The sequence below is a fragment of the Notolabrus celidotus genome, chromosome 7, assembly GCF_009762535.1.
Source record: "Notolabrus celidotus isolate fNotCel1 chromosome 7, fNotCel1.pri, whole genome shotgun sequence".
NCBI classification, from domain to species: domain Eukaryota; kingdom Metazoa; phylum Chordata; class Actinopteri; order Labriformes; family Labridae; genus Notolabrus; species Notolabrus celidotus.
The window spans coordinates 16958966-16972870 of record NC_048278.1 but is presented as its reverse complement, the minus strand read 5'-3'; the positions used below and the strand labels follow the sequence as shown (position 1 = coordinate 16972870).

General features: G+C 38.8%; 1 protein-coding gene across 1 annotated transcript; it reads right to left on the bottom strand.

Moving 5' to 3' along the window:
* Positions 1-1170: 1170 nt before the first annotated feature.
* On the bottom strand, positions 1171-13453 carry jpt1a (Jupiter microtubule associated homolog 1a). The gene is made up of 5 exons (XM_034688620.1): positions 13220-13453; positions 10675-10817; positions 4565-4662; positions 4205-4232; positions 1171-2638 (listed from the first exon to the last, which is right to left on the bottom strand). Exons 1-5 carry the CDS (start codon positions 13273-13275, stop codon positions 2505-2507), a joined length of 459 nt encoding a protein of 152 aa, XP_034544511.1. The 5' UTR covers positions 13276-13453; the 3' UTR covers positions 1171-2504.
* Between the last annotated feature and the right edge of the window lie 452 nt (positions 13454-13905).

Genomic DNA, 13905 nt, shown 5'->3' with positions numbered 1-13905 from the left:
TTAATGATGTTTTTTTTTTTAACCCAAAGCAGTGCTGGGTATAGTGGGACTTCACTTGTTTAGGAATTAATGAATGTATGGGAAACACTGCGGTGGATGCAACATATTAACAACTGCGCTTAAAGTCTTTTCCTTTACTTCCGATGGCCAGTCAGCCCCTGATACTGGGGCACAGCTCATTTATACTGGGGCACATGCCCCAGTAAAGGGGGTCTGGCGACGCCCCTGCACGGAAGGGTTATATTTCACCCTCTCATGTGATATTAAAATCAGTACATAATGTGTCCCAAGAATGCAGAACATATCAACCAGCATTACACACTTTCTTTTCTGTTTTCCCTTAAATATTTACAGGACACAGTTCGTCTTCATATTGTTTTTCTTGCTTTAAAACCTCCTGTGCATGCTGGCCATGATTTTATATTGCACTTTCATTATCAGAAATTTCAGCTTTGTGTTTCACTTTCGTTATAATGAGGGGGGAATGTAACAGCTACCAGGGTTCCCACTCTTTTCCAGAGATAATTTTCCAGGACATTTCCAGGACATTTTCAGTGATGATCAAGCTGGTATGACAGTCTAAATTGAGTTCCTAATTTAGTTCTTAAATAGTCTAATATATTCCTCTCAGTGGAAGTCTACATTGAAAGACGTGCAGTCTATGGCTATCTATGAAAGTTCTTCAAAATGATGGCAAATTAATTGAACAATGCAACCACAGATGTAAAGCACTTTATTAGTGCAACCAAGTAACAATGATGGCCAACTCTCATCTCAGCTTTCTCTTTTCTCAAAAAATATAAAATTTGCTAAGTAAAAAACAAAAGAGCCAGCAAAGGACTCTGGAAGCTGCCTTACTGAAACAAATAAATAATAATAATAATTAAAGGATCAGTGCATAAATTGACCTAAATAGAACTGAATGACAAAAATGGCCACAAATGTTGAATGGGGATGTGTTTTTTTTAACCTTTTCAGGTTGCACGCAGTCATGTTGGAATAATTTTCCAGGACAATCTGTGATTTTCCGTGACATTTGACATTTTCTCCCATTTTCCAGGTGTTTTCCAGTACTGGAAAACCCGCAACTGTTTTCCAGGTTTTCCAGGACGTGTGGGAACCCTGAGCTACACATAAAACACAGATAAAACACACACTGCAAATACAAGCCATGGTCAAAATTGATTTTTAATTTTCATTTCCATTTGTGCCATTTCTTGATTTCAAATTTCCGCAGTGTCTTACATCCAGCAACAGGAATCAACAGAGGGTGCAAACAGTAATGTCTTGCATTGTAACACATATGAAAAGTATACACCACATGAACTACATCTCATGAACCTGAAATGTAGGTTTTGTCGCGTGACGGCTGGCTGACACAGCAGTCATAGACACACGTGACTTAACAGAACCAGAGTAAGAATGGATCTGAATTTTGTTTCAAATAATGTAACATGAAATGTACATAAAAGACTGCATTATATTTCCAGTTAGCCAGAGGGGTAATAAAAAAATGAATTTGCGGGCAAACTATACAAAAAAAGGCTGAGCTGTCATAAGGTCACTTGTCAAATCTAGGATGGGTTTAGCAGTAAACACTTCAGTATCAGGACCAACCACATTCCTGTGCCATGGTAACACTGGTAGGATGCAACTGGAAAAACCCAACCTTGTTTGATGTTGTAGCCTAACACACAAACAGGCACACTTTATTTCAGAGTAAATTTTACCTATAAAAACACAGGGCACTCAAAATTGGCACTGGGGTTACAATAACCTAAGTTTGGTGAGTACAATACAAAAAAGGCTTGTTCCAATTCAGTTATCTGACACGGGACCTACAGTAATCATCTGAAGACAAAGGTTTGCATCCTTCAGATCACAATAACAGTAATTTATGTGGCTCCTATGTGGACAATATGAGTCTAATCAGTAGAAAGTTTCCAACTTCATGCAACAACGATACAACAATTTTTCCACAAAAAAATTAATAACAGGTTAAAATAGAAAAAAAGTAAAATTCACAGTTATGTTTCCTTTCACATTCAGATCAGACATGCATGCAAGATGGGTCAAAACTGAACACAGTGCAAAAGAAACAGCTTTTTCTTTGCTTGTGTTCTAATAACTGCTCTTACAGTATAATCACATACAGGCTGTGTGCTGTCGCAACAAAGTTAGGGGTGATATTCCACTAGTTGATATGAGACATGATCCTTGTACCCTTTCTGGCAGTTTTAATGCATTACAAGGGTATAAGGTAGACTTTGAACCATGTAATTAAAATTACATAAAGTGCTTCTGTCAAAAAGAAACAAATAATAAAAACAGTACAAACAGTTTTCAAAAAAGAGGTATCAAAACAATGCACTTGGAGGAGACTGCTGTCTGGTAGACGTCAGATAGAGTACCTGCTGTACACACAAATGGGCTGGGGTTTCTTGGTTACAAAAAAAAGATGAATTCAGACATGAGTGGATGTAAGGAGAGCAGATGACTGGGATTTAACCCAGGATGAGGCTGGACTTGCCTCCTGGGGGATTCCTGCGGCCAGAGGGTAAACCTGGAGCCGAATCATCAGCTGGAGGTGCTTCATCTTGCTGAGCTGGGGCCGCTTCAGGCTCAGCAGCACTGATGTCTGAGCACAAAGGGGGAAATAGTGACAGGGAGCAATCAACATCAGATCACTGTTATTTTGTCAACAGGTTTGACCTGTCCAGTGTGTGCCAGTTTCAACTGAACCCTTTTATTAATGACGCACATTGTCTTTTCGCACACACATTTATCCACTTAATATGGGACTGTCAACATGTTTGCACTCCATCAGTAACAGACATATCAACTACAAAAGGTCTCCAACTAATCACTTTTTGACATCAAATACTCACTGATTTTTTAAAAGGATTAATCAACTTATGGAAAACGAATTGCACCATCACTTCATGGCTCTTATTCGTCAATTAGCTTATAAGCGTAACTTTAAACAGAACTAGCGTTTGCAGATGATTCCGTTTTTTCATGTAGAGTGGTTACTTCATGGTTAGTTTGCTTCACTGTATAGCGTGAGGAGAGGAGGAAGAAAAAGAGATGAGAAGGACAGAAAAGGTTGAAGTGTTCTAGGGGGAAGGTTTTGAGGTGAGGAACTGAAAATGTTGAAAATTAACCAGCGTGACTTTAACTTTGGACTGTTGAAATGAATGACATTTTATGTTTCATAGGAAGACATAAAATGTTCCTTACTCCTGAATGTTAAAGTTTTAGGGCGTGATGGCGTTTAATCAGCGCCAACACTTTGCAATGTTCTGTTTACCTGTTGCTTCAAAGTCAGTGTTTGGCTTGCACTGCTCTCTGCAGGTAGTAAGGATGTGAGACGGCTCACTCCTCAGCACCTAAGCTTTGTGAAAATGTTGTCGCCTCAAAACGTGAAAAACAAGTGTGGCGACATAACTGACCAATTATCAACATTTCATTTACAGTTGTTGAAAACTAATTTGGTCATTGAATGCACCACTAATCTACTAATAATTCCAGTTTTCTTCCCCTCAAGCCTTGTTGTTATTAAACGATTACAGATTCAGATGTATCTGATTCTCTATTACTTTTAAGCTACACTGGTATCATTGCTGCAAACAAACTCAGAATCCAACTAGTCTTGTAATCCATATGCTTATCATACTGTTAATACAAGGACTACCTTTGTACTCTGCAATACAAAAAAATGCATTTCCTCATTTCCTTTTATTTGGATCACCGACATGTAAGGAGGATGTTGACGTTTTGCCTGAAACAAGCAGATTAAGCTGTTTTACTGAACAATATGGCCCTATATTAAGTATATGGATGCAAATTCTTGCTTTTAAAATCTATAAGCAACAGTTGTCATTTCACTTTGTAAAAATAGACATAACAAGCTGCTTTTGTCTACCTCCATGACCAAGGATCAGCAGTTTAAAATAATGTTAGGCTGTAAATGTTGAAGCTTTTCATGACAAGAAAAACCTGCTAGAAGACACACAACACTGTGACCACTGATTTAATATTACGGCTTTTAACGCTGATATGTGTGTTTTTCACATTCTTACCCCTTATTTCCTTTAAGGGCTGGTGTTAAACTGATACATTTAAAATGAATGCTCAAACCTCTCTAAGCTATCCAAATATTAAAAAACTAATGAGTGTAACCAGAAAAAGAACACATACTCACCATTATTGTGCACACAATTTTCTACATCCTAAAAAAAGAGCAGAAAAGAGGCAGTGATTATGTATATATATCAGTCTTCACAAATCAAACGGGAAATTCTCTATTACATCAAAGTCTTGGAGGTAAAGCACATACATGTATTTACTGAATGATGAACTCTTGAGTTGTACGTTAATGTCACTGGGCGATGCTTATTTCTTTCATACATGATACACAGTCTACCACTGTGAGAAAAGACTGAAGTGAAACATGATAATTATAATAATAACATGGTATTTAGCTGCTTCCTCACAGTCTTTGTCTGCTGTATGATTTCACCTTATGACTTCTGACCACTGCTCATGTGAGGCCTGACCTTACCGTGGTGGGGGCGTCTGGAGAGTTGTTGGTGGTTTGATTCCCTCCTCTTCTCAAGGGGGCCGATGGCTCACCACACAGCACGCCTGTGGCACTGCCACCTGTAGAAACAAGCGAACATAACAGCTCAGATTTACGGGCCTTCAAACTCATGGTTCAGAGACACAATCCAATCAAAAAATCAATGCAGACAGAATAAATGTGTTCTCAGCTGAGGTTAGGGATTAAGTTAACCTTATTTTCTCAAATCACACAACACATTCATTCACCAAAGTCACTTAAATGACAGGGTCCATCTTTTAGGCACCACAAAGACACCTGAAGCACAGTCCATGTCTTCCCATCCAATAGTTGTTAAACTGGTTCCGTCTGTGCTAAAGAGGTAGAATGACAGGTTGACGGACGAACATTGCCATCCTTTGGCAACAGCATGTCAACAATAAACAGTATGAGACAATTGGAGACTAAACCAATTTAGGGAAGTCGGCTTGGAAAATTGTGCCAATGCAGAAAAGGCTTCATATTCTGTATTAACCATCATGCAACACAATTCTCCCTACTTCATTCTTTACAGACATTAAGCATAACCATAGAACAATATACAAGCCACACATAAGGTGTGGTCTTGTGTAGCTGTGGTGTGTTGCTATATTGAGGATGCAGGAAGGGACTGTGTCATTTTTATTTAATTGTATTAATATGGCGCTATTGAAGGGAGAAAATAAATACATGTTCCTGGGTGTTAAAACAAACGGAAATCCTGATGGCAAAGGAAAGCGCTGAAAATGTCACATACACAACTACAATAATATTTGGGTCAGACACAAATGGAAGCCTAGCTTCGATGCCAGTTCTCAACAAAAGAGCCGAGACGACCGGCATCTTCTGGCTCATACACTTTCTATTACTAACTGCCTCAAACAACTCCTCTTAAAGGAAGACAACACCAACAGTGCTTTCACTGCATCAATATGATGATGACTTTGGCACTCAGGTGATCACAGGAAACACTGTGTAAGAGCCATATGCCACTGGGTGTCATCGTTTTGCTGATTAAGGGCACAAGTATAAAAGTACGTCACCACCTAGGTATCAGATGTGTGTCTTGACCCGGAAGGGCAGTTGGTTTTTGATCATTGTCGTGTTGTCACGTTGTTACGTTGTCACGTTGGATGCTGTGACGCTACGACGCTGCATCGGCAGGCGGCATGGAGAACCGTGTCTCAAAATGTTTGTTCGTTCAATGAATGGGAAACTTGTGGACGCTGTATAAGACTTCGTACGGTGATGCAAATAAATGGATTGTTTTGCGCTGCAAACCAGAGTTACGCCTGAGAATTGTTATTTCAACAACTACAGCAAAAGGTATTATATGGACAAACTTATGACAGTACAACGTGTCAGCCAAGTCATTCCCGGGAGATATCAAAACACACTGGCAGCTTTAGTACCAGACTAAGCTCCAATACACTGTTTGTTTTCATGTTTTCATTGGCAATAGGGTGATGACTTTGGCACTCAGATAATCACAGGAAACACTGTTTGTTTTCATTGGCTAGAATCTTAATTGCTCAAAGTGCAAACTGAGAGCACTCAGTTTCATCCAAGAATTAAATTAAGAAACTGTGAAAACTAACAATTGTGCAAACAATTTTCAAACAGATAAACATAACTTGGGGTATTGTATCTCGGTCATGCCAATGAAAAAGGAAGGCAGCAAGGGAAAGTCCAATCTCAAACAGACCTCACAGTTGCGATCACTTCCTCGTGAGACCCTCATTTTGCAGCAGTTTTTGGTGTAAGCAAGATTCTCCCACACACTTCCCACGTTTCCTGCTGTGTCTTGGGGGAAATTTCCAATCTTGGTATTTTTATTTTCATTTTGAAGGTCATTAGTACAATCATATTGGTCATTTACAACCCAAGTTATGCTGTTATGTGCTGCTGGGTAGGCCTTTTTATCCAAACTCCAACAATGTAATATAGTGTTTCATTTACAATCTCCTATTGTCTGAATAAGAAAGGTTACTCTGAGAAATACTTCTTTTTTGTCAGACCACTGACTCGATCATTGATGTCTTTGTTTAGCTTTTGGTGAAGGAGGTGATTTATTTGCAAAAACTCAAAACGCTCTGATCCAACCTTATTGTGCTCTGAAAAGTAATTTCCTCCACACCTCCTATTTATTACGTTCTCTTGCATCTTGCAACTTCACACACACACTCACGCACGTTTACAACAATCCAGTAACTATAACAAACTACGCCAAAATGATCTCATCAATCCATGAAGTTTGACCTCACTAAGATTATATCCATATATTATACAGTGTATGGACAGGAACACATAATTACGTGTTTGTATTTTAGCAGAAACATGGATCTTTACCTAATGAGTCATATAAGGCGAGATTAGACATTTGAGAGGTATCATTACACAATTTGGCTTTGCTTCAGCTACTTTTCAGCTGCATTGCCAGTTTGTGCCAACACCAAGATGTTCACATGCATGTGTCAGAGCTTATGTATAAGTCCACACATTTTCCCTCTGTGTTTTTTTAAAATAATTTTATAAATCACAGCTATTTGGAAGGACGCCACATTTAAAAAAAATGTAGTTACTAAGACCCCCCGTAGTGTGGTTCAGGTCCAGTTGCTTTGGTAAATACATGACTGTGCACATCAGACGCAGGCACTGTTTAACTCAATGAGGAAACTGCAGGTTGAGATTTAAAATAAGTTATCCACGAGTAGACGGCCATTCAGACTCTATTAAAACAAGGTTCAAAAGATAGGTCAGGGTCATTTTTAATCAGACATTTGTGAGAAGTGAAAGGAGGACAAAGGAAATGTTCAAGGAAGAATGTGTGAAAACTTCAGCAAGCATTCAGACAACAACAGTCTTTAAATATCCTCTCTAGATGGTGTTGTTTTGATGTATCAAAGACCAAAAGAAGATACTTTGTAGGATTGTATTTCTGTTTTTGGCAGCTCAGTGATGCTTTAACTCACTTCTTTGTCTCAAGAAACAGTTCAAGATATTTTTATCCATGTGTGAGAGTTCATATGATTGCATAAATGACCCAAAATGTCTTTTCAAAGAAGGCTGCTACATCCAGCTTTAATTGTGTTACCCTTTTGTTAACACCTTCATATAGGTGTAAATCTTGAGGTACAAGTTTATGTTGAAAGTTTTTTTCATGCTGTAACAAACATCCATCAACTGGCTACTTTAACGAACTCAACACTCCTTGATTTGTAGATGAATAACAAATGACGATGATGACTGACATATGAGCCCTTTAGTGTTATAGAATCTAGGTTGATGTTGTAACACTATCATTGAGCTTTGGATATGAGGGTGATGAAGAAGCTAATGGGACTGATAAGCTGTTGGTGCTCTGATAAGATTCTGTAAAAGCAACACGTAGGCTTAAGGCTCTCGAAAACCTGCAATTTGTGCTGTTGCGTTCCCGGCATACTCTAATCCCCAGGCTTTCAGACGTCTCCTCAAATGACACAAAGTAAAGACTTTTAATGTAAGTTCACCACCATAGTACCACTTCAAAAAAAAGATGACAGGGTCAAACAGACCGTACAAGCCCCCCAATATATTATCAACTACAAGTTTTCCTCCATTAATTAAATGGTAAATGGACTTGTACTTATATAGCGCTTTTCTAGTATTTCTGACCATTCAAAGCGCTTTTACACTACTTGACGTCACATTCACCCTTTCACAGCAAGCGGCAACCTCTGGCCGCGAGAATTGAAGCCAATGCGGAAGTGCTAAAAATTGCAGTTTCTCGAGTGTCCGCTTGAGGCTGGCTCTGGAAGTACCAGAAACCACATACACACAAATTCAAAAAAGACGATATGTACAGCAGAAATAAACATGTTTACAGCCTGGTACAAAAAACGAGTGTAGTCTGGATAGCTCCTTTCTTGATCGGCACACTGTACGGGGGGTGAATTTTTTCCTAATGTGGCAATTTCGAAGATATTAAGATTACGAGTTTTCCTTTATGAGAGGCACAGCTGACTTGATTGACAGGTGGGAACGTTGTAGCTAGTGGTGCAACAGATCATCGTCGATCCGTGATCCGTACGGATGCCTCTCCACGGTTCGGCACAGACGTGGACCGCGGATCGGTTGATGAAAAAAGTTGCGCATGTTCACGTGATGACCGCATGTTCAATCCACACTCACTCGTCAAGGGCAGCGGTAGTCATGGCAAGTGAAGGAGCAGAGGAACTTGAAAACCCTCCTGCATCTTTTAAGTCACATGTATGGGAGTATTTTGGTTTCCCTGTGAAATACAGTGAATGCTGAATGTGCTTGAGACACGTTATGAAATTCCGTCAATACGCGGCCCGCATTCGGCCGCCTCTTTGTGGCCCCTGAACTGTTATTCCTTCACTCTGTGTTTTGGTCGGGTCACTGAGTGTCTAGCATGACTTGTCTCCATGTCAACGATACGCAGACAGGCTGTTACTGGGTCACTTAGAGTCCACTGCTGCCAGTGCAATTTTTAACTTTCACTTTCGTTTCTGGAGCAGTTCGCATATTGGCACTTTGCCAGCTGTAGGACCCTAGAATGCACGAAAACGGTCTGTTCCAAGTTTGCAGCTCAAAGAAAAGTGGACGGTGAAAATCAGCAAATGAAAGAAGAATGGAGTGAAACTTTTGAAGTTCCTCTGCTCCTTCACTTGCCATGCCATGAAATGCAGTGAATGAGGCAGGACTGGGCCCACATGTGGGGTGCTTTGCACAAGCAGTAAATTATGAGTTATATCTTGTTTTTATTTAATGGGAAAAAGTTTACAAAATAAATGGAGGACAAAGTTATATTTGTCTTGTCTTTTTTTTTTTTGTGCTGATCCGAAAAATGATCCAATCCGTGACTCAAAACCGTGATCCAATCCGAACCGTGAGTTTTTTGATCCGTTGCACCCCGAGTTGTAGCTGTTGGCTAGGAGGCTCAAAGCCCGTCTCTTTGGCTTCAAAACAGATGGGTGACATCACAGATACTACGTCCATTAATGATACGGTCTATGATTCACACCCATTCACTCACTGGTGGTAGATGCTGCTATACTGTATAGTAGGGACCATCAGTATTAGATAATCTCATTCATACACATTCACACACTGCTGAACAACAGCAGGAGCACTTTGGGGTTCAGTGTCTTGCTCAAGGACACTTCGGCATGTGACTGCCTGAGCTGGGATTGAACCGCCAACCTGGACGACGGACTCTACCCACTGAGCCACAGTTGCCCTAAACCTACTTACAGGTGGTGATCCAAGGTTGCCTTAAAATGTTCCCATAATTTGTTGTTTCTTCACAATATATGTGTGTATTCTTTATACACTTCATTGATATTCATTTTTTTCTTTCACATTGTTGAAACTAGACATGAGCAATTTGACTTTCTAATGGAAATAAAACAACAGAATTAAAAGACATATATGTATATATATATATATATGTATTTGTACATATATGTCTGAAACCAGACATGAAAAAATCCACAACTGCTGAGTCAAAGTGACTGCAAATCCACTCTCACCTTTGCTTCATTTCAGGTTTCAGTTCTACTTTTTAATATTGGTGTGTGTTACACATGAACAGGGATCATAATTCCCAACAAGAAGCAGAGTATCGGCCTAAGTACTGTGTATGAAGTTCCTTTTCCTCTTCTTTTTTCTTCTAAACTATGCTTTCAAATGTGAGATAAACTATGATGTGATGAGGACTAGAGGCAGCTCAGTTCAACATGAAAATTCACATTTATGCATGCTTGGAAAGATCCTGATTAGAAGAGCAACATGAGAGGTTGACTATAATGACATGCCCGAGAGAGAGAAATCAATAAATCTAAACTTGTTATTCTTATGTATTCAGCAGTCAGAGTTTTTATAATAGCCTGGGGAGATATAGAGGGGCGGATGGGTAGATCCAACAGCAAGAGAAAAAAAACATTCTCAAACTCCCTCCCTGTCACTAGATTTATGCTCTGGTTCTGATTTTAAGTAATATCTTCCATTCAAGTTGGAGTTACCTGCTGAGTATATAAAATGTAAAACTAGCAATCAGTTAGAGAAGGTACCTGGTGGGTTGTTCCTTCGATTAGCATAGGGGTCCTCTGGCTCAGCAAAAACACTGGAGGCCATCTTGTTTTTCCGGGCGGGGGGCTTCTCCTCGTCTGTCCCAAATGAAATGTTTGAACCGCCACCGGGTGGGCGCAAAACCCTGGAAAAGAAAGACAATGGGCGTTATCACTGAAAAATCGATTATTGTGGCTGATTTTTCTGCAGTGTCTAATGGCCTTTAGAAAGTCATTTACTCAAAGTAAGACATATACAGATTAAATCAATAAGAATTTATTGTTTGTGCACAATATTGGTTGTGTCAAAAAAGTTAAGTTACAATGGTATAACTTGTTATAAAAGAAGTGTCCTATTATCACAGGTTTTCTGTTATTTTTCACACTGAATATGGAGAACACAACTCAGTATGTGCCGTTCCAGAGGACCACAGGCTACAGCATCTAATATGCCCTTTAAGATGGTAGCATAAACAGCAGTACTGTTGTATTGGACTGCATTACTTTGAGCAAGGTGCACCTGATAAATCTGCATTGAAGATTATCTTTTTGCATATTTATGCTGTTACATATCCAGACAGATTTTGTATTTTTTTCTTCAGTTGAAAGGTAAAACTGAAACATGTGGTTTGAATTCATTTTGTTGTATTTTGCATAACTTACTTATAGGGATGCACCAAATTATGAAACATGCTTCAAGTGAATAAATCTCATAGCCATGTTCTTCAAGTTGAAGGTTATTGGAGGAATCTTAATATCTTTCTCTCAAAATATGGCTATAGATAACAGCCAGTTAGCTGGGCTTAGCTTAGCTCAGCAGGACGACTGGAATCACAATAAAACAGCAAGCCTGGCTTTTCAAACTTAAACAGTCTGCCTCTAAATCAAGGAAAATAAAGAGTGGTTATTTCAGAGGGAGTTTTATATGGTGCACACTGAAAAAACAGCAACATTTCTCCACATTTAGCTCCAAAATGTCATAAAAATGTAGAGTGAATTTTTAAAACTCACTTTTTTTTTATCACATTTAGAGAAATATTTTTTATCTTCTTCACATTTAATTTTGTTGTGAAAAATATAATACCCTCCTCTGGGCCAATGAGAAGAATGTATCTGCATCCAATTAGCTAACTAATTCCACCCAAAGCCTGGACCTCCTTTGGTCGCACCTCCTTCCAGTTTTCTGCTGCAATTGACTGGAATCACCTGCAACAATCCCTAAAGCTGACCTCTCTCACTCCACTCGCCACTTTCAAAAACCTAATACACCCCATAATGCAACATCACTGCACTTCCTTAATTGCTTTTAAGTTGTTCACTGCTGTCATATTTTTGTATTGTAGTGTTCTGTCTCTAGGTCTCTCTGCATGTCCTCTCTGTTTTTTTGTTTTGTCTTTTATTTATTGTCATGCCACCTGTGTTCCCTTCTCGCCCAGGTCATTATTGCAAATGAGAATTGGTTCTCAATTAACTCACCTGGTTAAATAAAGGTTAAATAAAAATAAATAAACAGCCATTCAGGTCTTCAGATCATTTGTAAAATAAGAAAAAAATAAATTATAGAAATTGAAAAAAAATAACCTTTCAATATTAATTAAACCACGTTTCACGCATTGATTAAATTGGGAGAAACACCCAGCTTTTGTAGCCTTTTTAGCTCCTATACATTCACAGGCTCAGATCTGTCTGTTTTTACACACCCAAACAGAAACTTTCTTTTTCAGAATACATTGGCACTTTATAATTAAATTAAATGCATACATCGTAAGGAAAACTGTGAAATGCAAAAAAAAATTAGACAAAAGATGAGAAAAACAGAAAGGCTGTCATTAAATTTTTGTGATTTTTGAACTGAATACATTTTTTATTTGTTTGTTTGTTAAAGAAAATATCCTTCAGTAGGATAAAACATGAGATTAACTCCCTTATAGTGGTAAATATTTTCTGATATTATTTTTTCAATTTTTAAAATACAAGAACATCAGCGATTCTAAATCATTATCGGGTGTAACCAGCTGCAACATAGCTCTTATCTCAATGAGGTTATCTGCAGGACAGGGTGGTAAGAGATGTCTTAATATAACATATTGATCAGGTCGATCTTGAAATCCGCGTGGGCCGCACCCAGCTGAAATTGACAGACATGATAAATGATTCTTTGTCAAAACAAACAGAATACAAAGAAAGGAGTAAATATGAACTCTGCCAGTGTACACGGCCTAAATGTAACCGCATCGTTTCGTGTCGAGAGGGCTAGCGAGGCAGCCTCCCTACAAAAGGGAGGGTACATGTGTGCTATCTTGCTAGCTAACGTAAAGATGGGAATGGTCCATCCCTACCAGACAAACAGAGAAGGTGTGGTACTGGGCTAATCTTAGCATCCTCTTGCAGCATCCAGCACCTTGCAACCATAAGGCATCAGTTAACTCAACCCGGGCAGGGGTCAGGAAATGGTCTTAAATTAAACACTATGAAGCTTTGAGGTTCTTTCTGGATGCAAAGGGGGGCTAGTAAGGGTTTATGGAGGGCTCTGAACGACGCCTTTTACCTTGAACTGCTTTTTGAACCAGGCTCCATTCCTTGAAATGTCGTGGTCGTCGTCATTTGATTCTAAAAGTCGTGGAGTATTTTTTAGCCTCACAAGCAATACACGATAAACACTTTAAAAAGCAGCACTTCACCGTCTCATCATTGTCTATCGCTGCCGGTTGTTCCTAATAGTCAACCTGCCTCGAGTCTGAGTGGATCTTTGGGAAACTGGACACAAGAAGGTGTTGTACTTCCGGTTACTTTCAGAATAAAACATTACAATTGTCAAAAAATCTATGTTTTCCGTCATCAGATTTGATACAAATCCTACCTCATTACTTTTGATTTATTTGTGAATTTTAGTTAAAATGTTTTCACAATGATCTGACATTGTAACAAAAAAGTTTGATTTTTTAAAAATAAAATTTGAAAAACAAAAACAGCCATTTCCGGTTTGTGTATGTTTTTTTTTTTCTTCCGGAAAGGTCCATGGTCTTTACACAGTACTGCGGCTGCAGGAGGGCTTCTTTCAACATTTCCTTCCATAGGTCAGAATCTGTAATTTTACCCAGCCACTTAAAGCCAGTCCGTGATATAATATATTTTAAGCATACACTCTCTTCAAAAGTCTAAGACAAGTTTCTACTATGTGTTCAAACAGGTCATTTTTTGTATCTTATTCTATAATTTGTTCTTGCAGACACA